Source organism: Dasypus novemcinctus, chromosome 1 (assembly GCF_030445035.2).
Source record: "Dasypus novemcinctus isolate mDasNov1 chromosome 1, mDasNov1.1.hap2, whole genome shotgun sequence".
NCBI lineage: Eukaryota > Metazoa > Chordata > Mammalia > Cingulata > Dasypodidae > Dasypus > Dasypus novemcinctus.
Genome location: NC_080673.1, coordinates 208,744,664 through 208,767,335, shown reverse-complemented (window position 1 = coordinate 208,767,335; position 22,672 = coordinate 208,744,664). Strand labels below are relative to the sequence as shown.

Genomic DNA, 22,672 nt, shown 5'->3' with positions numbered 1-22,672 from the left:
CCAGCCCTTCCGAGGCAGAGGAAGTTTGGACACAGCGGGTGGGCAGAAGTCAAGAGAAGCGAGAGAACGCAGCAGGCGGCCACGTGGCAGCGGCAGGGAGGCCAGCCAAGGGCGCGAGGACCTGGCAAGCCCACCCCCCCCACACCCCGGGCTCAGGCTCGGGAAAGGGCACGGCCAGTCGAGAACCTGATGTTGGACTTCCAGTGAGACCATTTATTCCTGTCGCTCCAGCGGCCAGTGGGCAGTACTTGCCTCGGCAGCCGCACACTCGGGGACAACGCTGGCGTCCAGCTGGCATCGCGGAGGGAGCTGACCACAGCCAGACCTGCTCGTTTCACAAAGTCCCCACTTCAGAAAAAGAGGCCACGTCGGACTCCATTCTTTCCCTCTCCCCATCCGATCCGCTGGAGAGCCCCAAGATTCCACCTCCGAATTGCACGACCCCCAACCCCCCGCCTCCCCCACCTTCCCGCCATCGCGGGGGCGGGTCTCCAGGCGTCCGCGGGCCCCAGGAGGCTCCTTCCCGGCTGCCAGCGTGACCTGCCTGGAGCGCGCACCCGGAGGAGAACGGCCTGCGCTCCCCACCGCCCCAGGACGCGCCCCGCGCGCCGCGTTCCTGTCGCAGCCCAGGGGGCAGGGGAGGAAGCGGAAGGGGGCGGAACTTGCCGGGAAGAGGCCGGACGCGAAGGGCCAGCCGGGGGCCCGGAGCTCTCCCCCGCCAGCGCCCCTCCCTCCCCCTCCGGCCCCGCCCCCGCCCCCGCCCCCGCCCCCTCCGGCCCCGCCCCCGCCCGGAGGGTCCGGCCCAGGCCCGGCGCCGCGGGGTCACGTGTGCGCGCGACCCGGAGGCGGAACCGGCCCGACGCGAGGCGGACTCGGCGGCTCCCGCGAGCGCGGAGGACCCGCCCGGGCTGACCGCCCCGGAGTGCGCCCCCCGCGCGCGGCCATGCGCCCCCCGCACCTCCGCGCCGCGATGCTCGCGCTCCTGGCCGCGCTCCTGGCCGCGCCCCTGGCGGCCCCCGCGGAGGCCCCGCACCTGGTGCGCGTGGACGCGGCTCGCGCCCTGCGGCCCCTGCGGCCTTTCTGGAGGAGCACAGGCTTCTGGTGAGCGGCCGCGCGGGGAAACTGAGGCCGGACCGGCCCCCCCCCCCCCACATACACGCTTTTCGGAAACTGGGGTCTCCGCGCCTGGCCCGCGGGCATCCTGGGACGCCCCTGGTTGCATCGGGGGGACGCCCAGCGCTCGTTCCCGGGCATGCGCCCTGGCACGCAGAGAGCGGTTGGAAACTCCGTGTCCAGCGCAGGAGCGAGAAAGACGCCCGAGCCCGGAAACCACTCGGGCCCCTTCTGATCAGGCCTTCCTTTGGGGCCCACCTGCAGGCAGGGAGGGGTGCCCCCCATGCGGTGTGTGGGGCTGGTGGGGCCCGATGTGGCCCTCCACCCTGCGGGACCTCCCACTGCCCCACAGACAAGCCTTCACACGGCCCTGGTGCCAGGGGTCATTTTATTACATCTGGAACCGCAGCGTCCCCAGCGGCTCTGACTCTGAGACAAGACAGATCACAGGCGCAGGAATGGCCAGGGAGGGAGGCCCCACTGCGCGCGGGTGCTGGAAGGCCCCCAACGTGGGGCTCAGGCAGCCCCCACCTCTCCTGTCCTCAGTCCCCCACTGCCACATGACCAAGCTGACCGCTATGACCTCAGCTGGGACCAGCAGCTCAACCTTGCCTACGTGGGAGCTGTCCCGCACGGGGGTCTCGAGCAGGTGCGGACACACTGGCTGCTGGACCTCGTCACTGCCAGGTGGGTGCTGGGGCAGCTGGGGGGGCAGCTGGGAGGGCGCGGGACAGCCAGGCCTGGGGCTCTGGAAGTGAGGGGGGCGCAGTGCCTGCCCCCAAGCAGGGAGGGCGGGAGGCAGGACCCCTCCCCAGGGCTGGGGTTGGCTCCTGCACCGAGCCCCCCGCCCTTCACGGCAGGGCCGGGGGCGTTCCCTGCAGCTTGCAGCCCAGCCTGGCTGGCTAGACCCACTGCGCATGGTGCTGGGGCGGGGTGTGTGTGGGGGGGCTTGCTGGGGGCCGGCTGAGGTCTACGTGCCTTTGACCCTGACGCTGCAGCAGCGCCTGCGCAGCAGGGGCTGAGGTGCAGGCTGTGAGGGGCACTTGGCGATTGGGAGGTGGGCCGGGCTGGACAGGCCTTTGGGCACCTTGGAGGCCTCTGGATTTGTGGGTCCCTTGCTCAGAGGTGAAGGCTCTGGACACAGCGATGGCAGAGCGCCAAGCCGTAGGGGCTCGTGCCCCACGTCCCCCCAGCGCCACACCGCTCCCTGGGAGGGAGTGCGTCACTGCCAGGGACGCTCTGGGCTCTGGGCGGGCGCCAGGCCTGCCCGCGAGGCGTCCTGCTACAGGGTGGCATCGGCCACCACCAGCGCCCGGTGGCGGGCTTGGGCCGCCAGCACGGCGCTGTGCACGCTGTGGAACAGCTGCCCCTCCTCGGCCGCGTCCCCCAGGTCCTCCCCGAGGAAGCCGCCCCGCCTCAGCATGTCCCTCACTGAGGGGCCACAGCAGGCCAGGAGCAGGGCCACCCCCAGGGCCTCGTAGTCCCGGCGCAGGTCGCGCAGCGTGGCGAGGCCGGCCGCGTCCAGAAACAGCAGCGGGGCGCAGTCGACGACCACGGCGTGGAAACCTGTCCCCCCGGGCAGCAGCGCGGCCACGGTGCTCGTCGGGTCCCGGGGTCCCTGGCTGGCCGCCGCCCTGGCCCCCGGCTCCCGTCCGCCGGCAGCCACGTGCCCCGCGTCGAGCCCCGTGAGGCTGTAGAGCGCGCGCAGGAAGAAGTCCTTGTTGGCGTAGTGCAGTGGCCCCCCGAAGCGGAAGACGTGCACGCCCGGCTCGGGGACGAGGCCCTCGAACTCAGCTGCGTCCTCGAAGCAGGCGGAGTCCCCGACGCGGGCGAGCAGAGCGGCGTGTGGGCGCTGCGTGCGGCCCGCCAGGGTGAGCAGCGAGAGGAGCACGCCCGCCAGGAGCCCGGCCTCGGTGCTCAGCAGCACGCAGGTGGCTGCCGTGGCCACCCAGACCAGCCCGTCGGCCGGGCTCAGCCGCCACAGCCGCGGGACGTCCACCACCTTGCGCAGGGCCCCGCGCAGGCTGACGACAATGACGCAGGCCAGCACGCACCTCTGCAGGTCCCGGAAGAGTGGCGCCAGCACCAGCAGCACCAGCAGCACCACGGCGGCGCTGACCACGCTGGACAGCTGCGTGTGGCAGCCGGTGGCCGTCTTCACCAGGCTCTTGGCCAGCGCGGCGCTGGTGGCGAAGCAGTGGAAGAAGGCGGGCACCACGTTGCAGCAGCCCACGGCCAGGAGCTCCTGGTTGGCGCGCACCGAGTAGCCGTGGCTGCGGGCGAACATCTCGGCCAGCGAGACAGAGAAGGTGGAGCCCACAAGGGCCAGGGCCACGGCATCCAGGGCCACACGCTGCATCAGCACCGGGTCAGGGGCCCGCGGCGCCAGGAAGCCGGTGGGGATGTCGCCGGCCACACTGGAGCCGAAGCGCTCGTGCAGCCGGCCGAAGTGGGACACGAGCGTGGCCACCACGATGACGGCCAGCTCGGTGGGCAGCGGCACCCGCAGGCGGTGCCGGCAGCGCTCGGACAGCTCCTTGGTGGCCAGCAGCACCACCAGGCACACGGCGCTGGTGAGCACGTCGCACAGGTTGGCCTGCCCGGCGCTGCGCAGCAGGCTCAGCCACGTGCTCACCACCATGCCGGGGCCCCGGTGCCGCGGGACCCGCACGCCCAGCAGGTGCCGCAGCTGCGAGGTGAGGATGGTCAGCGATGCCCCCGCGGCGAAGCCGTCGAGCAGGGGCTGCGAGAGGTAGGCCGACACGAAGCCCAGCCGCAGGACGCCCATGAGCACCTGCGGACAGCGCGCGGTCAGGCCGGCTTGCGGACAGGCCGCCACTGCCGCTCCGAGTCAGGCGCTCGGGCTCACGCGCAGGCCTGGCAGGGCTCGCCTCCCCCTGCCCCCGGCGCAGGGCCTGCGGGGTTTCAGAGACGGGGCCTCTGGGCTGGGGGGCTTGGCGGCGGCCCCTTCTTCCCGTGCCGCCTCCACCGCCAACGGTGGGCGCCCAGGGGCTGGCCATCCTGGGGCGGCAGAGCTAGGAGGTGTGGGCTCCCCAGCACGGGGTGGCTACTCTGCCAGGCCGGGCCCCCCATGCTCTTGGCATCCATGGTGCCTGCTGCCCAGTCCGGGGGTACCCCCCCGCGTGGTCTCCCCAAATCGTGCCCTGGAGGCTGAGCCAGCCGCCTCCCCCGGGCTCTGCTCTCTGTGGGCTGTGAGTGCCCAGGGGGCGCCCCGAGCTGCCGGCTGAGCAGATGCCCCCGCCCCGGCCTGCGCGGCCAGCCCCTCACCTGGTAAATGCCAGCCATGAGCGTGAGGGCCGTGGCGACGCGGATGGCGTAGCAGTCCCGCCCGCAGCCCTGCAGCCCGAGCGCCAGCCCGGCGGCCGAGGCGTTGCGGGCGCCGCCGTGGGCCGCGGGCCCTGGGCCGTCCTGCGCGGGGTCGAAGCCGGCCAGCTGGAGCTCGCGGTCCACCACCTGCCCCACCATGAGGCAGAGCAGGCTGAAGATGCCCACGGACACGTGGCGGGAGGTGCCCAGCAGGGCGTAGATGAGGTTGGCGAAGAAGGAGGTGTAGAGGCTGTAGACGGGCTGCAGCCCCGCCAGCAGCGAGTAGGCGATGGCCTGGGGCACCAGCAGGATGCCGATGACCAGGCCTGACAGCGCGTCGCCCGCCAGCGCCTCCCGCGGGCGGTAGCGGGGCAGCCAGTGCGTCGCGGGGACCAGGGCCTGAAGCAGCGCCCACGCCCGTGCCCAGCTGCACTCGCAGCCCCGCCGCAGCCTGCCCTTGAGCTCCTCGTGCAGGCCCCGGGCGGCCAGGGCCCGCCGTCGCACCAGCGCCGGCCCCACGTCCTGCAGCACGAGCTCAGACGGCGCGTCCATCCCCGGAGCCTCGGGCCGACCTGCAAGGGAGAGGCGGGCACAGAGCGCGTGCCCAGAAGGCCCGGGCTGGGCAGGCACCCCTGGGTAGAGGTTGAAGTTCACTCCGCTTCAGGAGCCGGGAGGACTCGGCCGGGGCTGGTGTGGCTGTGGGTGCTGGCCGCTGTGGACAGTGTCGGGGGGTCTCATCCAAGTTGGTTTTTTGGGGGTGGAATGTGGTTACGAAGTGACAAGCCACGTGTCTCAGGTGCCAATGCCAGGGGTGCTGAGGGGCTCGAGGGGACGTACGGGTCCCTGGATTGAGGGGCAGCCGGCCAGGCGCTGGCCTCGCCCGCCAGCGCAGCCCTCGGCTCCTGCCCTGCCTGCTGCCCCACCTCGGAGCCTCCCCACACCCCCTCCCCGTGGCACAGGCGTGTGCCAGGCTGGCTCGCTCAGGCAAGCACGGCTCACAGTCAGGAGTCAGACTGGCTCTGGCCTCTCCGTCCACCTCCCCGGCCAGCAGGGCCTCCTCGGCCATCATCTCCCCGTGAACACCTCCTGCGGCCCCCGTGGAGCCAGGTCCTGCCGCCCCGGTCCTCCTGGCAGGTCCCCGGCAGTTTGAGGAGTGCGGGCCGGGCCGCTGCTGGGCACCCCTTCCCCAAGCCTGTGGCAATGTGCACGGCTGATGCTTTTAGGTGAGGCTGTGGAGTGCACCGTGCTCAAGGCTGCGCGGATGCCCCCGGGCCCTCACGGGCGGAGGCGCCGTTTACGGGGCGGGGCAGCTAGCTTGGGCTGCCGGGCAGACAGCAGCAGGGACTCCGCCATCCACGCGGCCCTCAGGGAGACAGGACACAGGACTTTCTGCCTCCAGAAGCTGCAGGGCGCCCGTGGCGAGCCCCGCTCCCGGGTGTGAGCGCGGGAGGGGTGCGCGCCCTTCCTCCAACCCCGGAGAAGGTGGGGCGCCCAGAGCCTTGAAGCTTGCCCCGAGCCTGTAGGGTAAGGGTGGGGTATCGCCCGGGCCCCCGCCCCCTCCTCCAGGCTCGGGGAACTCGGGGCCACACGGCCTGGCCAAAGTCCAGGACGGTGCAGCTTCCCCTGCCAGTGAGCCGGCCCAGCGCTCCAACAGAGACCCCGAGCCACTCCTACCTGGGAGCCGCCGAAGGTGCGACGAACAGGAGGAGGGAGGGCCTGGCGCTGCTGGCCGGCTGGACCCTCGGGACGCGGGCCCCGCTCTGCAGAGCGGCTGAGTGTGCGGCGATGGTTCAATCATTCACCCCGCCGGGCGCTGAGTCATGGTCCCCCGGCCCCGTGTTACCTGGGCGGCTAATCCAGCGAGTTGTACTATGACACAGGCCCCAGGCCCAGCCCTGCCAGGGGGTGGGGTGGGGGGCTGGCCAGGGCTGGAGCAGGATGCTGGGGGGTGCAGGGCCGGGCCGGGCCGGGCTGAGGTCGGCCAGCTTGCGCAAGGAGGGGCAAGGGCAGGGGACGCCCAGCGGCAGTCTCCAGGTCCAGCCTCTGGGTCCCCCCGTCCCGCCAGGAACTTGGGTCTGGTCCTTGAGTGGCCACAGGAGGAGGGGCAAGGGTCCAGCTGGCCCCCTCCTCTCCAGGCTTTTGGCCCCTTGCCCTCCTGGGCTGACGGTGCTGCCCCCAGGGCTGGCACGCACGCCAGGTGCTTTTGAGGCCGAGCAGCTGTTCTTTAAAGTTTTAGCTTAGGAGGTACCTGGGATTGAACCCAGGACTTCGTACACGGAAGCAGGCGCTCAGCCACTGAGCTACAAGAACCATCACATTTAGGGCCTCAAGTGTCCTCACCTTTAAAATGAAAAAAACCTGTGCTGTTGGCTGCTTAGGGTCAAGCGAGACAAAAGGGCCCCCTTGTCTGTCAGCCCAGAGCTCTCCCATCCTGGAGAGCCCCCGATGGGCCAGCTGTCCCTGGGGGCAGTAGGGGGGCCATTCCAGGGACAGGACAGCAAGATGCTGAAGGGGAAGTGGGGGCTCCTGTGCCACTCAGCCAGTGCCCTCCAGGTGATTGGACCTGGCATCCCCACGCCTGGAGAGCTGGGGCGAGGAGCGGCCCCACACCTGGGCCCGGGGTTCCCTGCCTGGACCACTGCATCTCTCCAAGCCCGATTCCTCAAGGCCTTGCACTGGGCCCCGGGGGGCCTCGAGTCAGCCAGATCCGCTCAGCCCTGTGGGTGGTGGCACCTACCAGCAGAGGGTCAGGTGGGAGAAGCCCCAAGGCAGCTCCGCTCAGCAGGTATGGGGGCAAGGCCTCCAGGTGGGTACCTCTGTGGGGCAGGTGGGCCGGGTACAGGTGCATGCGTAGGGGGCGGTGCCGGGGGCTTCACCTCAGGAAGCAGGACCCACCTCCTTCCACTCAAAACACCTGCCGCTTGTCACGCATGGCAGGGTGGTGGGATTTTAGGCAGGTGGGACTGTCAGGGGTGGGGCTGGCCCTCTCAGCCCCTGGAGCTCACCTTGGCCTCCTTGGGTGGCAGGTGCTGGCCTTGGTCCCTGCCCCCAGGCTGGGCATCTAAGGGAGGTGAGGAAATTAGGAGACCTACTTGCCCCCTGAGGGAACCCGGCGACCCCTGGGGCCTGAGACTGCCGAGCTGCTGGCTTCTGCCTCAGTTTCCCTGTGTGTATGATAGTGTCCAGGGCCTCACTGGCTGGGGAGGACAGGCAGATGGATGCCTCCTCCCTCTGCAGCCCGGATCCCTCCCACCTGCCCCCTCCTCACTGCAGCTCCCTCTGGCTATTTCCTGAACGTTTTCCCTAAATCAGCGAGGTCCCTCCCAGCCCCAGGGGATCAGGCCAGCATTCTCCCCAATGCCCGCCGCCTCGCAGGGGTTGGGGCGTGGTCTCGGCGTCCAGATGAGACAGCGGCCCCCACAGCCTGGGGTCGTGCAGGGCGGGGACATGGAGAGCCAGCCCGAGTGCCCGCTCCGCATCCCCACCTGAGCCGAATTGTCTTCAGACGAGGGGCCTAGTCTGCGGGCTCCGCCCCCTCCACCGGCACGGGCGACCCCACGCCCCCCGCGCACTCACCCGCCCGGGCGGCCGGCGGCTCGGTCCTCCCGGCGCACGCGCTCCCGCCCGGGCGGGGCGAGCGGGGGTCCTGCGCCCTGAATGGGGCCGTTGTACGGCTGGCGCGGCCCGGCCCACGTGGCCCGCGGCCGGGTCCCGCCCCCGGGCGCGGGGCTGCGGGGCTGCGGGGCTCTCGGGCTGCCTGGCGAGCCCGGGACCTGAGCACGCGCGGCGGCGGGTGCGCCGCGCCCTCCCCGGCGCCGGCCCTGCCCGCGTACCCCTCTGAGGGTTCGAGTCCCGCCCAGATGGAGAGGAGGGTTCCCCGGCCCGGAGCGCCGCCCGGTGGCTCTGCTGGCCCTCGTGGGGCTCTCTGGGCGCCGGGGCGAGCCTGGGCTCTGGTCCCTGGCGACAGGCTGCCCGGGGCGGCGGCTCAGCGCCGGGGAAGGCTTGGCTTTGCGCCGCTCCCTCGCGCGCCCCGCTGGGATGCTGGCAGCCGCCCAGGACGCAGGGAGCCTCTGGCCGATTTCTCTGCTTCTGGCTGCGACCTTTGGATGGGGCGGGAGCGGGGCGGGGAGGCGAGGGTGGGAAGAGCAGCCAGTGGCAGCGGTGACTGGGCCAGCTTGGCCTTGACGTTGTGGGCAGGGGCGTGGGGCCCAGGTGCTAGACTTGCCCTGTGTCCAGGGGGAGCCTGATAATACCAGCTGCTTCCTCCCTGCCTCTGGCCCACCACCCACTGCACCCCAGGGCTCCCTGCCACACTTCTGCAGGCCTGGGGGTCGCCCTGCCTGTGTGCCCCTCACCACTCCCCACAGCCTGGGCCCACTCACAGCTCCCCACGTAAGCCCACCCACTCCACTTCTCTCCCCAGGGTAACCTCTGACCTGCAGGAGGGGAGTGGGAACCCCGGCTTGGCCCCAGGGCGTTGCCCCCTGTGCTGTCATACCTTCTCAGAGCTGGCCTGACCTAGCCCACTCCTGGGCCCCAAGGCTGTTCTGAGTCCCCCTCCCCCCAAACGTCCCATCTCCCGAAGGCTCCTGGCAGGGGCTCTGCCTGCAGACGCCCGGCTCACAGACCCCGGGGCTGCTGGGCATTCGCAGCTGGGGCTTCCCAGCCGAGGCCCGGGGACCCCACCCCAACCCTGAACGTGCTCCCACAGGGGGGCGGCCGGCGGGCGCCTGAGCTACAACTTCACCCACCTGGACGCATACCTGGACCTTCTCAGGGAGAACCAGCTCCTCCCTGGTGAGCCTGCCTCTGCCACGACCCCACCCCAGGTGCTCCCCGTTGCCCGCGCAGGCCTGGCGGGTTGGGGCCTGAGCCCGGCGGGTGCGTGGGAGGGCGGCGGCGGGCAGGGCAGCCTCCCTCACGTCTTGCAGGTTTTGAGCTGATGGGCAGCCCCTCAGGACGCTTCACTGACTTCGAGGACAAGCGGCAGGTGTTCTGGTGGAGGGACCTGGTCTCACTCCTGGCCCGGAGATACATCGGTGGGCAGGGCGCAGCTGGGCGCGCGCCCCAATGCCTGGCGCCCTCCTTCCTCCCCCAGGCTCTGGCGGGGGAGGGGGTGTGGTGACTCGTGTCCACTCGGACGCCCGCAGGCGTGGGTGGTGGGCTCCTCTGCCCGGGGCGACAGCAGAGCGCCCCACCTGCCCCTCCAGGTCGGTATGGAATGGCACAGGTTTCCAGGTGGAACTTTGAGACCTGGAACGAGCCGGACCACCACGACTTCGACAACGTCTCCATGACCATGCAAGGTGGGCGGCGCCCCCGGGGCTCCTGCCAAGCCGGGGTGGGCACGGGCTCACCCTGGGGGGCGGGGCCCGGCCACCTGGGGACCCCCACGCTGCAACCCCCCAGGCTTCCTCAACTACTACGACGCGTGCTCCGAGGGCCTGCGCGCGGCCAGCCCGGCGCTGCGGCTGGGTGGCCCCGGCGACTCCTTCCACCCGCCGCCCCGGTCCCCCCTGTGCTGGGGCCTCCTGGAGCACTGCCACAATGGCCCCAACTTCTTCACGGGGGAGGCAGGCGTCCGGCTGGACTACATCGCCCTCCACAAGAAGGTGCGGCCACCTCTCCCCGGGACCCCCCTTCTGCCTGGGGCCCCACCCTTCCTCCAGGGAGCCCCCCTTCTGCCACCAGCCCTGGCCCTCAGACACCCAGATTTGCCGCCCACCACACCCCTCTTCCTGCGCCGTCCTCCAGCGTGCACCTGCTGGGAAGCCTCAGGCCTCCACGCGGGGCGAAGGGCTCAGCTCCTCGTCCGGGCGGCTTCCCCGCCTCCCAGCGACCCGCCTCCCTACGTGCGCCCGCCGCCCCCACACCCAGACGCTTGCAGCCCTGCTCCAATTCCCAGCGCACCTGAAACAAGGCTCTCGCCCTCGCCACCCCGCCCTCGCGGTCCTCTCACCTGGGACCCCCCGGGCCCTCGGCAGCGGCTCCGCGAGTTTCCCTGGCGATGCTGCCCCTGCCCGCAGGGCGCTGGGAGTTCTAGCTACATTCTGGAGCAGGAGAAGGTGACCGTGCAGCTGATCCAGCAGCTCTTCCCCGCGTTCGCCGACACCCCCGTCTACAACGACGAGGCCGACCCGCTGGTGGGCTGGTCCCTGCCGCAGCCGTGGAGGGCTGACGTGACGTACGCGGCCATGGTCGTGAAGGTGCCCGCCCCGCAGGCCGCCCTCCTGGGGCGGGAGGGGCGGCGCAGCCTCGCCAGGGTCCCAGCCGCCCTGTCCGCAGGTCATCGCGCAGCACCAGAACCTGCTGATCGCCAATGGGAGCTCCTCGGTCCGCTACGCGCTCCTGAGCAACGACAACGCCTTCCTGAGCTACCACCCGCACCCCTTCTCGCAGCGCACGCTCACCGCCCGCTTCCAGGTCAACAACACGCGCCCGCCGCACGTGCAGCTGCTGCGCAAGCCCGTGCTCACCGCCATGGGGCTGCTGGCCCTGCTGGGTGAGTCGCACCCCGCCCCGCGCCCCCGCCCCGTCCTGCGGTGAGCTCACTGCCAAGGGGCCGCTGGCCCCACTGGTGAGCCGAGCCTGGTAGCCCTGGCATCGCGTCCTTGTGCACTAGGCCCGACCGGGAAGGGGGCGGGCACTGAGGCCGCCCTCCAGTAGACGCATGTGGGTTAGGCAGGGCGGTTGTTCCCAGCCAAGGGGCTACAGCACGTGCACAGGGCCGAGGCAGGGGGCAAGGGGCAATGGGGAAGGTGAGGCAGGGATAGGCAGGGAGAGCGAGGCAGGGGTGTGGCGGGAGGGCCCAGGCACGGGTCAGCAGGGATGGCGAGGCAGGGGGCAGGAGGCGGTAGAGAGGGCGAGGCAGGGGGTGGTGGGAAGGCCAAGGCTGGGGGGCAGCCAGGAGGGCCAAGGCAGGGGGTAGGGGGCAATGGGGAGGGTGAGGCAGGGGGCAGGGGGTGGTGGGGAGAATGAGGCAGGGGGATAGTGGGAGGGCCCAGGCCGGGCAGCAAGGAGGGCGGGGCGGGGGGCAGGGGGCAGCGGGAGGGCGAGGTGGGGTGGTGGGAGGGCCAAGGCTGGGGGGCGGCCAGGAGGGCCCAGGCAGGAGGCAGGAGGCAGGGGCAGCGGGAGGGCCCAGGCAGGGGGTGGCGGGGAGGGTGGCTCCTGCCGGCAGAGCCCGTTTCTTGGTGACAGCCCTGCCCCGGCACCCGCTTCCTCCCAGCTCTAGGCTGTGGGATGGAGGGGACTGCCTGGCTGGGAACCCCTTTACCGACAGTATAGGGCGCAAACGGTGGAAGCCGGGCCCGGGAAGACGCAGGGGCAGCCACCGCATGGTGACCCCCCCTCCCTGCAGACAGCGAGCAGCTCTGGGCGGAGGTGTCGCGGGCCGGCGTGGAGGTGAGCGGCAGCCACGCGGTGGGCGTCCTGGCCAGCGCCCACCGCCCCGCCGATCCCGCCGACGCCTGGCGCGCCTCGGTGCTGGTCTACGCGAGCGATGACACCCGAGCGCACGCCAACCGCAGCGCCGCCGTGACCCTCAGCCTGTTCGGGGTGCCCCCCGCCCCCGGTGAGTGACCGGGCGGGCCGAGCTCAGGTCCACGGGGTCCGGGGAGGGGGCGGGCGAGGTGCGCCCCCAGCGCGCCCCAGCGTGCGGCTCCGCAGGCCTGGTCTACGTGACGCTCTACCTGGACAACCGGCTGTGCAGCCCCCACGGCGAATGGCAGCGCCTCGGCCGGCCCGTCTTCCCCTCGCCCGAGCAGTTCCGGCGCATGCGCGCGGCCGAGGTTCGCGGGCGGGAAGGGGGTCTGCCCCGGGGGGAGGGGTTCGGCCTGGAGGGGGCGGCATTCCTGCCACGGGGCCCCGTGAGGACCGGCCGGTGTCCCCAGGACCCGGTGGCCGCGGCGCCTCGCCCCTTCCCCGCCGGCGGCCGCCTGACGCTGCGCCCGGAGCTGCCGCTGCCCTCGCTCCTGCTCCTGCACGTGTGCGCGCGCCCCGCAAGGCCGCCGGGCCAGGCAAGTGGGCCCCCCGCGCCCCGCGCCCCGTCCCCCCGCGCCCCGCACCCCGTCCCCCCGCGCCGCGCCCCGCCCCCGCGCCCCGCACCCCGTCCCCCCGCGCCCCGCCCCGCCCCCGCGCCCCGCCCCCGCACCCCGCACCCCCGCGCCCCGCCGCGTCCCCGCGCGCCCCGCCCCCCGTCACCCGCGCCCTCCTCCGCCAGGTGACCCGGCTCCGCGCCCTGCCCCTGGCCCGCGGGCAGCTGGCTCTGGTCTGGTCGGACGAGCGCATGGGCACCAAGTGCGTGCGTGCGGCCCCGCCCCTTTCCCGCGCGCACCCCGCCCCCATCCACATGCAGCGCAGGCAGGCTCGTGAGGCCACACCTGTCGGATATGGGGTCGGGCCCCTACGGGGTCCTGGGAAGGGGCCACCTGGGCTGCCGCCCCCTCCCTGTTGTCCTATCGTTGCGGGGAGCCGGACTCAGGGCTTGGGGAGCAGGGCTCGGGGCGTCCCCCCACCACCCACCCCGCGCCGCTCCCTGCTCTGGCCCAGGTGCCTGTGGACATATGACATCCAGTTCTCCCAGGACGGCCAGGCCTATGAGCCCATCAGCAGGAAGGCGTCCACCTTTAACCTCTTTGTGTTCAGTCCAGGTGAGCCCACCGGCCCCTCCCGGGCGTGGTCCCCAGGGCTGCTCAGGGCGGGCTCGGGTCTCCTGGCCTGGGGCAGCTGGGCGCGGGTTCCAGGCTGGTCGAGGTGGGCGTGCTCTGAAGCACACGCGTGGGCCCTTGTGTCTCCAGACACAGCGCTGGTTTCTGGCACCTACCGCGTTCGTGCCGTGGACTACTGGGCCCGGTCGGGCCCCTTCTCCCACCCCGTGAAGTACCTGGAGGGCCCCGCCCCCTAGGGCCACCCAGGCCACCCACACCAGGCGGTGCTGGCCCGTGAAGCAGGGCTGGCCAGGAGCCGAGACCCACTGGGCCGCCTGTGAGCTGCTGGCGCTGGTTGTCCCTGCCCTCCTTGCCTCTTTAAAGCACCTACTGCGTATATCCCGACTTGGGGTCGGCGTGTGGGTGCAGCTGGGCCTGGGTGGCTGGAGGGCACGGGCCCCGCCCAAGGGCAGAGCCAGAGAGCACGAGGGCCAGGCCGGGGCAAGGCCAGTCCTTCCCCCACTGACCTGAGGGTGCTGGGACTGGGACGTGGTGCGAGCGCCTCCTGAGCGTGCGGCCGCAGGTGGGCACCGGGGAGCCCAGCTTCACCCTGCCCACCCCAGGGTCCCTGAGCCAGGCCCCTGCGCTCCTGAGCTGTTCTGCAGCTCGGGGGGCCAAGGCTGCAAGACATGGGTGCAGGGTCAGGGCGGGGAGGGCAGCCCTCCATGCCACATGGGGGAGGGCAGGAGCAGTGAAGGCCAGCAGGGCCCCCGGTGTGTGTCCACCCCCACCCCACCCCTCTTATCTGGGCCCTGGAGGAAATAGCTGAGATGTGGATGAGCAGAGGGCATCTGCCGGAGGGGCTATTTCCACGGGCCAGGCTGCAAGAGGCTGTGGGGAGCACACCAGCTCCCCCCCCCCAGCGGGGCAGGCTTATGGGGGCCGGGCGGGGGCCCCAGGCACCATCTCATGAGGCCCTGGGTGGCAAAGTCGGGTAACAGGCCTGGACACACTCCTCTCCGGTGTCCTCCCAGGGCTCCTCCAGCCACACACAGCCAGAAGACAGGGCAGGGGGACTTCCCTGGAGGCCGTTGTCCTGCACCCAAGCAGTAGGAGGGACGCGTGGGCCTGGGAAGGCCAGTGGGAGGCGTGGCCCTGTGCACCCTGGCCTGTCGGGAAGTCTGTGCCCAAGTGTCCCCGGCACAGCTGCCACATCCCACCAGCCGCAGGGTCATAGAAGAGAGAAGCCTGCTTGACCGTTTCTCCACCTGAGACCCTGGGCTGTCTCGTTCCCTGCCTTCATGCTTTGTGCGCTGCCCAGATCATCACCCCGGGGACCCTGGTCCCTTGTGTCTCTGGTGGCCACAGCTGTCCACTGTTAGTTCAGGGGGATGGTGGCAGCCCCAAAGCCTCCCGCCCAGGTGCAGGGCCCTTTCTCTGCAGTGATCGGGACCAGGCCCCCAGCCAGGAAGCTCGCCCCTTCCCCGCCTGCTGGTTCGGCAGCCCGGGGAGCCCGCGATGGCCACTTCCAGTTTAACGGGAGGGACTTGTGAGCTTGGGTGGCCACGCCCCTCCCTTGGGAGCCCTCCCAGCTCGTGGTTGTGGAGCTGGGGCAGAACCCCCAGCGGACAGTTAGTTGGGGACCTGTACATCCCGGCTTCTGCAAACAGCCATAGGTAGGGTGGGCTCCCTGCCTGTGACCAGGCCAGCCAACCCCAGGGCCCACATTCAGAGCTGGTGGACTCTGGCTCGGGTGGCAGGACGTGCCCGCTACTTGGGGACAATATGGAGGTGCCATGGACTCCCACGTGTGCATGGATGGTGGTGTGGCCACGAGGGACTTTTCTCCAGGGGGTTGGCCCCACAGAAGCAGCTGTCGGTGCTGAGCCGTGGCCCTGTGCTGGGTGGGGGGCTCGGCCTCGCGGGGGCCCGGTTAGCCTGGGTGGGAGAGCGTCTACACACCGCCCTCCTGCCACGTTGTGCCGGGGCCGCAGCGCTGTCCCTGGGGCGGCTGGAAAGAGGCTGGTGCTGGGGACCCCTTGTTTATCGAGAGTCCCCCACGCAGGGGACACCCTCGGATGAGGGGTTCTGTGGGGCGCCAGGGTCTGCCCACTTGCCTCCTCGGCCTTCCAGAGTGACCCAGTGGCCCCCCGGTGCTCCCTGTCGAGCTTGAGGTCTGCCCGCTGGGAACTCCCCCTGCCCTCCCGCACAGAAACTGACCACTTCCCAGGAGGCGTGGGCACAGGCTGAGGGTGAGGCAGCGTTGGGAGGGGGCGTCCTGCTCACGCGGCCCCCGGAGTGGTGCTGGTGGGAGGGGCAGGCTCCGCCCGGCTCTGCTGGCCCCTCGTCAGGTGCGCGGGGAGCGCTGAGGCTCGTGGGTCTTAGATCCCACAGGTAGGTAGCTGCATCCCAGCCGCGCCTCGAGCAGAGCCCTTTCCTGCCCGCGGCACCTGTGACCCTGTAGACAGGCCGCAGCCGCATGCGCAGGTGTGGTACAGGCTGCCCCCCAGGCCCAGAGTCCCCCAAGGCGCTGCCCTTGCTGGAAGCAGATGCCCGAAGGTCCAGCGATTCACCTCCGTTGAAACGGGCCATCCCGACATACCAGACCGCAGGTCCTGAAGCCTCTCTGAAAGCTCCCGGCTCCCCCCCTCTCTCTCCCCAGCACTTTGCTGACACACCTCGTGTCCACTGGCTCAGCTTCCCGCGGCCACGTAACCAACGGCCACAGGGAATCTGTTCCCTCGCAGCTCGAGGCCAGAAGCCTGGAGTCGCCGTATGGGCAGGGCGTTCCTTCCGGGGGCTCCAGGGGAGCCCCCTGTGCCTCTCCCAGGCCCGGGGCTGCCGGCAAATGTGGCGTTCCGTGGCCTGTGGCTGCGTCCGTCCCACCTCCGCCGTTGGGGTCCTCAGGGCTCCTCTCCTGTGTCAAGGACGCTGTCCTTGGGCCGAGCACCTCCCCAGCCCAGTATGATCTGGGTCTAGTGGCCTCAGTTATGTCCGCAAAGACCTTGTTTCCTGCGCGGTCACGCTCTGAGGTTCTGGTGCCCATGAATTTCTGGAGCGCACTGTCGGTCAGCACGCTGACTTCAGAAAATCAAGATCTCTGCGGGTGACAGCGCGACCAAGAGCAGGCGGCTGACCACGGCCCCCGCGAGGGCGGGCCTCTTGAGCCGGGGGCTGGTTGACTTTCTTCATTGACTATCGACTTGCCACACGACCCTGCAGTACCACTCCTGGGTCTATACCCAGATCTGAGAGCAGTGACATGAACAGATACCTGCCACAGGTGTCACGGTGGCATTATCCACGATTGCCAGAGGTTGGCAAAACCAGGAGTCCATCAGTGGGTGAGTGGATAAACTGTGGTCTGTTCACACAATGGGCCATTATGCAACTGTAGAATAAATGAAGTCGTGAAGCACATGACACCATGGATGAACCTGGAGGACGCTGTGTTGAGCACAGCAAGCCAGACATAAAACGACAAATACTATAGGAGTGCATCCCTATGAACCAAATATATTATGTAACATAGTGTATGGTTTTTTAAAAAGTAAAGTACATTTGAGAAATGGATGTTTTTATTCAACTGTTTTTGTTTATATTTTCAATTATTAAATGTATAAAATAAAGTTTAAAATTTAAAAAAAGATACTTCTTCCAGCCTCAGCTGCGGTTGGAATTGCCACTGGCTACATTGTGACAGTCTGGGAAATTCTATGGAGAATATGGAAGGAATTGCCTCCTTGCACCTTCCAATTTTTTTTTTTTTTTAAAGATTTATTTATTTTTATTTAATTCCCCCCCTCCCCTGGTTGTCTGTTCTTGGTGTCTATTTGCTGCGTCTTGTTTCTTTGTCCGCTTCTGTTGTCGTCAGCGGCACGGGAAGTGTGGGCGGCGCCATTCCTGGGCAGGCTGCTCTTTCTTTTCACGCTGGGCGGCTTTCCTCATGGGCGCACTCCTTGCGCGGGGGGCTCCCCCACGCGGGGGACACCCTTGCGTGGCACGGCACTCCTTGCTCGCATCAGCACTGCGCATGGCCAGCTCCACACGGGTCAAGGAGGCCTGGGGTTTGAACCGCGGACCTCCCATATGGTAGACGGACGCCCTAACCACTGGGCCAAAGTCCGTTTCCCTTCCAATTTTTTATTTGGCCCTCATCTCTGCAATTTCCCCAGAAGGTGGTGTTCCTTCTGGTTTGGCATGGGGTGGGGAGTTCCAGGGGCTTCCACATCATTGTGCGCACAGCGGGGGCTTCTGCCAGTGGACTCGACATTCGGGGACCTAGAGGAACCCCTGCAGGAGGGGCTGGGTTGCAGTGGGCTCAGCCTGGCCCCTCGGCTAGATCTTTCTAAGCCCCTTCCGACCACGGCTCACCGCGGTTTTCAGGTGTCCAGGACTAGCTCCAGTCCCGAGCCATCGTCCTAAGCCCCAGAATGTCTGGCGATTTCCCCTTCCAGGGCAGGGTCGCCGGGAAGTGGCCCTTCCTGAGGGTGCTGGTCCCGTCTGGCTGGGGCATGGGTGCTGCACAAGGGCCCCGAGGCCTCACTGTGGCAACCTGCGCCAGGCAGCTGCCCGCCAGCCCTCGGCTCTGCCCGCCGCACCTTTAGCAGGTTGCACGACTGTTTTATTTCTAGGGACTCCGTGTCATTAGCCGTCTCAGCCAGAACCTCAGTCTTTCAGAACCCCGCTTGCATGTGCAGCCAGGGGGCCTCATTAAAATGCAGATTCTGCCCCACCCCAGGTGCTGCTGCTGCACCACAAACCACGAGGGGAGCCCACGAAGGCCTCCTGCAGGTAGGCCGGGCGTTGGGAAATGCAGCGACGCAGGCCCAGCGGGGCTCCGGGCAGCAACCCCGTGCTCTGTGATCGCTTGGCACCTGCCTCGCCGGCGCGCCCCGGCTCCAGCCAGCAGTGGCTGGGGGCCGTCGTTCTTCCGGGGAACTGGCCTCCTCTTCCTGGGGCACCCGTGGACTTCTCTAGGCTGGGGTCACTCTCCTTTCAGTCCAGGGGGCAGAGTGGGGAGGGTGGGGTGGTCCTGAGGAAGCATCTGCTTGGGAGGCGGCTGCCAGGTGCACACCTGGGCCAGCCTTTACACAGGCAAAGCGGCGCGGCGGGGAGAGGTCCAGGCTCTTGGTCTCCTGCCCACCTGGCCACACATCTGTCTCAGGTGCCCCTTCTTCCCTCGGTGGGCTGGACGTTCACCTGGGGCTGTGGCACCTAGAACCTGGGCTGTACCTGTGACCTTAGCAGATGAGCCCGGCGCTGGCCCCCATGTGTGCTCAGCTGCAGACGAGGTGCTCAGTTCACCTTTTCCTTTTCAAAGTCCAGGAGCAGCCAGGTGACACCACCCTTTAGAGGCACTCCTGTTGCTACAGCAACCAGGTGCACTGGCCCCAAGCCCCACCCCTGCCTTCCACCTGTACTCAGCCAGCCCCAGCAGGGGAAATCTGAGGGCCCACGAGGGAAGTTCCCAGCAGCAAAGAGTCTCTATGATACCTGATGCCAGGACCCCACTTGGCAGTTCTGCTGGGGCCATGTCTGGTGCTGGCGGTGCCCCTGGGCAGAGACTGGACACGGCACACCAGGGGAGGGACGAGCTCCAGGGGCACGGGGGCTGCAGAGGCCTCCCTCCCCAGGTCTGAGGGGGTGGAGGCAGCAGGGCCACTGGACGGGGCCACCCCACTAGCCTGAGCCCTCTGGCCCCACGGGACGGGGCCTGAAGGAGCCCGCCCAGCCTTGCCTCCTCCCACCCTGGGGTCTGGGTGGAACCAGCCCCCACAGGGCGCCCTTCGTGGGTGCCTCAGGAGTGCGCACATGCCTGCCCCCACGGCTGCATGGGGACCTGGGAGCAGCCCCCGGGGTCCAGCACCCCACTTCTCAGCCCCCAGCCCAGGTGCCACCATGCTGTGACAACTGCCCCCCATCCTTAGCCAGCACAGGAGGGGGAGCCGCTGCCGGGGGCTCAGGCCCAGTCGGACCCCCAGCTCAGCACCTCGCCTTCTGGGGCCGCGGGGTCCAGCCGCTGCCGGGGGCTCAAGCCCAGTCAGACCCCCCAGCTCAGCACCTCGCCTTCCAGGGCCGTGGGGTCCAGCCGCTGCCGGGGGCTCAGGCCCAGTCGGACCCCCCAGCTCAGCACCTCGCCTTCTGGGGCTGCGGCGTCCAGCGAGGCCGGCAGGCTCTTCCTCAAGTCCTGGGCACTCTGGGAGGGGGCCGAGGGGGCCTGCCACTCCCCAGGTGCCTCCCCATGTAAAGGAGTGTCGGGAAATACTTGGGGCCGAGGAACAGGGCAGGCAGCCACAAAGAGGCCGGGGCGGCAGGGAGAACAGCCTGCTGCTGTGAGCAGTGGCCTTAGGACAGGAACCGGTCCCTGCCGGCCCACGAGGGACATCTCGCTGCTTCACCTCCAGTAGAAGGACCCTAGGGGAGGCCCTGTTGTCCTACCCTTACTTTTTATGTTAACCCCATGATACATTGTTGCGATCTTTGTTTTAAGCAGCCAACCATGTAAAGAGATGTAAACAGTAGGAGGGGCACTCCTTGCCTCCCACACCTCCTCCTCCGTGGGCGGCAGGCGCCCATGTGGCGCCATGGTCCCTTGCCTGGAGGGATGGGGTGCCCTTCAAAATGCGTATGGGGTCTGCTGGCAATGAACTCGCAGCTTTCCAGGTCTGAAAAAGTCTTTATTTCACCTTCATTTTTGAGAGAGACTTGCTAGGTAAAGAATCCTCTTTTTTCAGTGTTTTCAAAATGATTCTCCTCTTCTCACTGGCATGGGTTCCAAGGAGATACTCCTGTCATTCTTGTCTTTTTGCCTCTGAACAAAAAAAGCCGCCTTTTTTTTTCCTCCTGGCTGCTTTTAAGATATTATCTTTACGACCAGCTTTGAACACTTTGATAATGACGTGCTGTGGTATAGTTTTCTTCATGTTTCTTGTGCTTGAGGTTTGTGGAGGTTTTGGGGACTTGGGTTTAAATTTTTCATCAAATTTGTAAAAATTTTGGCCAATTTTCTCCCAATATTTCTTCTTTTCCCACCTCCCTCTCCTTTCCTTCAGGGACTCTGGTTATGCTGGGATAACCACGTTGTCCCACAGTTCACACTGCTCAGCTCTTTCTTGCAGTCATCTCTGTCTCACTTGGTTTATACTGCTGTGTCTTCAACCTCGCTAATATTTTCTTTTGCAATGTCTGTCATTGATCCCATCCACTTCACTATCACAGGCATCGTAATTTTCATCTCTAAGAGTTCAATTTTTTTGTCTTTATTTTTTTTAATGTTACATAAAAAAAATATGAGGTCCCCATACACTCCCCACCCCCCTCACCCGAATCCCTCCTGTGTCTCTACTTAAGGTAACTGCCCTCACCTCCAGCACCTGAGCAGGTGCACTGTAGTTTCAGGAAGGGCCGGGGGACCAGTTTCCCAAACCTGTCGCCTGTCATTTTGCATCAGTGTGGATTGATTTTTCTCTTCAGTATGGGTTATAATTTCCTGTTTCATCTCATGCTTGATACTTTTTAACTGGATGCCAGACATGAATTTTATCTTGCAGTGTACAGGATGTTTTTGTTTTCCTGCAGGTACTCTTATTTCTGGGATGCAGTTACGTTGTTTGGAAACCCATCCAGAGTGGGTTTTGAAGCTCTTTTGGGCAGGACCAGAACTGCATTGGGTCTTGTCTTGAGTTCTCCCACCGCCGCCCCACCCACGAGGCGCCCTCACCAGCCTGTGGGAACGCTAACCCTGTGCCCACCCATGCTGGACTCAAGCCCCGAGGCGGACCCTCGGGGACCCTCAGCGGGGTCACTCTCTGCTCCTCTCCGGGGCCCTGCAGGCCTCGCACCTCGCGCGCCCCCTCTTCCCGGCCTGGGCAGAGCCTGGGCCCCGCAGCGATGCTGAAGGATGGCCTGGCGGAGAGGCGCTTACCTGCGGGGCAGGCAGTGGCGGGACACACACACACACACACACACTCCCACGGGCAGCTCTGCGGACGCGGGCCTGGGGCCCGAGGGCCCGACGTTTCCGCCCATCAGGGGCGCGCGCAGGCCCCGGCCTCTTCCCCGGAATTCCCAGCCTGCTGCGGCCAAGGGCAGCGGAGCCCGAGGGCGCTTCCCGGGCCCGGCGCCCGCGCGGACGCGCCGTCCTGCGCCCGGGCCGCCGCGTGGCCCGCGGGACGTGGCGTGGCGTGGCCGGGGCGGGGCCACGGCGCCCCGCGGCCGCCAGGGGGCAGCGCGGGCCCGCGCGGGGAGCCGGGGGCGGGGCGCGCCCGCTGTCCAGCCCGCGGAGTCCCGCGGGGCGGCCGGCGTCTGCGGTCTGGCGGCCGAGGCTCGCGACGCCCACCCGGGCGCGCGGCGGCGCGGACCCGCCCCCCGCCCCGACAGCCTCACGCACCTGGAGCCGCGGCTCGCGCCCGCCCACTCCCCCACCGCACACCTGCCAGTGCGGCGCACGTCCTCGCCCACCCGCCTCGCCCGCCCGTGGCGCCTAGCCCACTGCCCCCTCACCCCCGCACTCGGCATCTGCGGGCCTCGCCGGCCTCTCTCTGACCGCCCCGCGCTTCCTTCCACACACCTGCCCTGCCCGGCCTCGCACACCTGTCGGGCGCGTCACGCCTCCGTGGTGTCTGCTTGCAGACCTGCCTGGAAAGCCTGCGGCTCCTTCGCGCGGCCTGCGGCCCTGCCCACCTGCCCATGTGGCCGCAGAGCGCCTGCCTGCCAGCCAGGCCGCGCCCAGTGGGCCCTGGACGGCTGTGTGGCTCCTCCAAAGGCGGCCTGGGCTTCTGCCGCGTGCTGCCCCTCACCGCTGCGCCCCGCAGCGCAGTGCTCTGGACTGCTCCCCCGGGCTGCGAGGTCTCCTGAGGGGGCTGAGCCTTCACCCCAGGTGAAGCAGGGGACTGGGTCCCCTCCGCCCCCTGGGGTGTCCACACTGGCCCAGAGACAGGCCTGGTGGAGGCAGCTGGGCAGGGGCCACCTCCTCCTGGGCCTTGAAAGGCCGCAGCCGCTGGCAGCCGCAGCCTCGGCCAGGCTTTCTTCTGCCCTGCGGCCCCTGTCCTGCCAGGCCTCTCCGATTCAGTCCTCCCTGGAAGCTTCCTGGGAGCAGGGCGGGTCCAGGTCGGGGCGCGCAGGGCGGGGGCGATGGGGGGGGAGGCAGCGCGGGGCAGGGCTGGTAATCTGCCCATAGGTGAGGGGGCCGGCTGATGGCAGAGGCCAGGCCCCAGCGGTCCGAGCCTCAGAGGCAGCGGGTTTTGTGTTGCGGGCACCGGGGTGCCCCCGCGGGCTCCGGAGTGTTTCAAAAGTAATTCTGTCTTCTGGTGGCCCCCGAGGTGTGGTGGGCGCGTGGGCTCAGGCTGCCCCTGTCATTCCTGTGAGAGAGGCCGGGGGATCGAGAGCCCCTTGCGGGTGGAGGTGGGAGGGGCGGGGGCAGTGCGGGCCGCTGAGGGGGCCAGCTGGAGCAGCGCGGAGGAGCTGCCCGCACCTCGCAGCACGCGCATGCGCCCCCGCGGGGCAGGAGGAGGGGGTGCCGTCACCTCCGTCCGTGTCATTGTTGCTATCACGGCGGCCAGAGCCCGAGGAAGCCTCCGGGTGGG

The 22,672-nt window shown here is 68.6% G+C and overlaps 2 protein-coding genes across 4 annotated transcripts; one reads left to right on the top strand and one right to left on the bottom strand.

Moving 5' to 3' along the window:
* Positions 1–847: 847 nt before the first annotated feature.
* Positions 848–16,732, top strand: IDUA (alpha-L-iduronidase). 2 transcript variants are annotated; one of them, XM_058301879.1, is made up of 14 exons: positions 848–1,101; positions 1,660–1,800; positions 9,152–9,237; positions 9,372–9,479; positions 9,651–9,746; positions 9,850–10,052; positions 10,467–10,646; positions 10,726–10,942; positions 11,798–12,010; positions 12,106–12,227; positions 12,330–12,455; positions 12,659–12,735; positions 12,988–13,088; positions 13,236–16,732. In XM_058301879.1, the coding sequence occupies exons 1-14, from the start codon at positions 944–946 to the stop codon at positions 13,340–13,342; spliced, it is 1,935 nt and encodes a 644-aa protein (XP_058157862.1). In that variant the 5' UTR covers positions 848–943; the 3' UTR covers positions 13,343–16,732. The 2 variants fall into 2 exon arrangements, with proteins under 2 accessions (XP_058157862.1, XP_071073818.1); XM_071217717.1 differs by lacking the exons at positions 848–1,101; positions 1,660–1,800 and adding an exon at positions 8,730–8,832.
* SLC26A1 (solute carrier family 26 member 1) lies at positions 1,485–6,314 on the bottom strand. Of its 2 annotated transcripts, XM_058301884.2 has the most exons (3): positions 6,115–6,314; positions 4,402–5,012; positions 2,250–3,907 (listed from the first exon to the last, which is right to left on the bottom strand). In XM_058301884.2, exons 1-3 carry the CDS (start codon positions 6,236–6,238, stop codon positions 2,396–2,398), a joined length of 2,247 nt encoding a protein of 748 aa, XP_058157867.1. In that variant the 5' UTR covers positions 6,239–6,314; the 3' UTR covers positions 2,250–2,395. The 2 variants fall into 2 exon arrangements, with proteins under 2 accessions (XP_071073808.1, XP_058157867.1); XM_071217707.1 differs by lacking the exon at positions 6,115–6,314 and having other exon boundaries at positions 1,485–3,907; positions 4,402–5,709.
* Positions 16,733–22,672: the final 5,940 nt, after the last annotated feature.

Bases quoted from the DNA above. Each gene is read 5' to 3' on its own strand.
- SLC26A1 (XM_058301884.2), bottom strand. From the start codon at position 6,238: ATGATTGAACCATCGCCGCACACTCAGCCGCTCTGCAGAGCGGGGCCC. The intron at 5,013-6,114 runs GTAGGAGTGGCT...TCTCCCTTGCAG, and splicing joins GCACCTTCGGCGGCTCCCAG to GTCGGCCCGAGGCTCCGGGG. The intron at 3,908-4,401 runs GTGAGGGGCTGG...CGCTGTCCGCAG, and splicing joins TCATGGCTGGCATTTACCAG to GTGCTCATGGGCGTCCTGCG.
- IDUA (XM_058301879.1), top strand. From the start codon at position 944: ATGCGCCCCCCGCACCTCCGCGCCGCGATGCTCGCGCTCCTGGCCGCG. The intron at 12,011-12,105 runs GTGAGTGACCGG...GCGGCTCCGCAG, and splicing joins CGGGGTGCCCCCCGCCCCCG to GCCTGGTCTACGTGACGCTC. The intron at 13,089-13,235 runs GTGAGCCCACCG...TTGTGTCTCCAG, and splicing joins CCTCTTTGTGTTCAGTCCAG to ACACAGCGCTGGTTTCTGGC.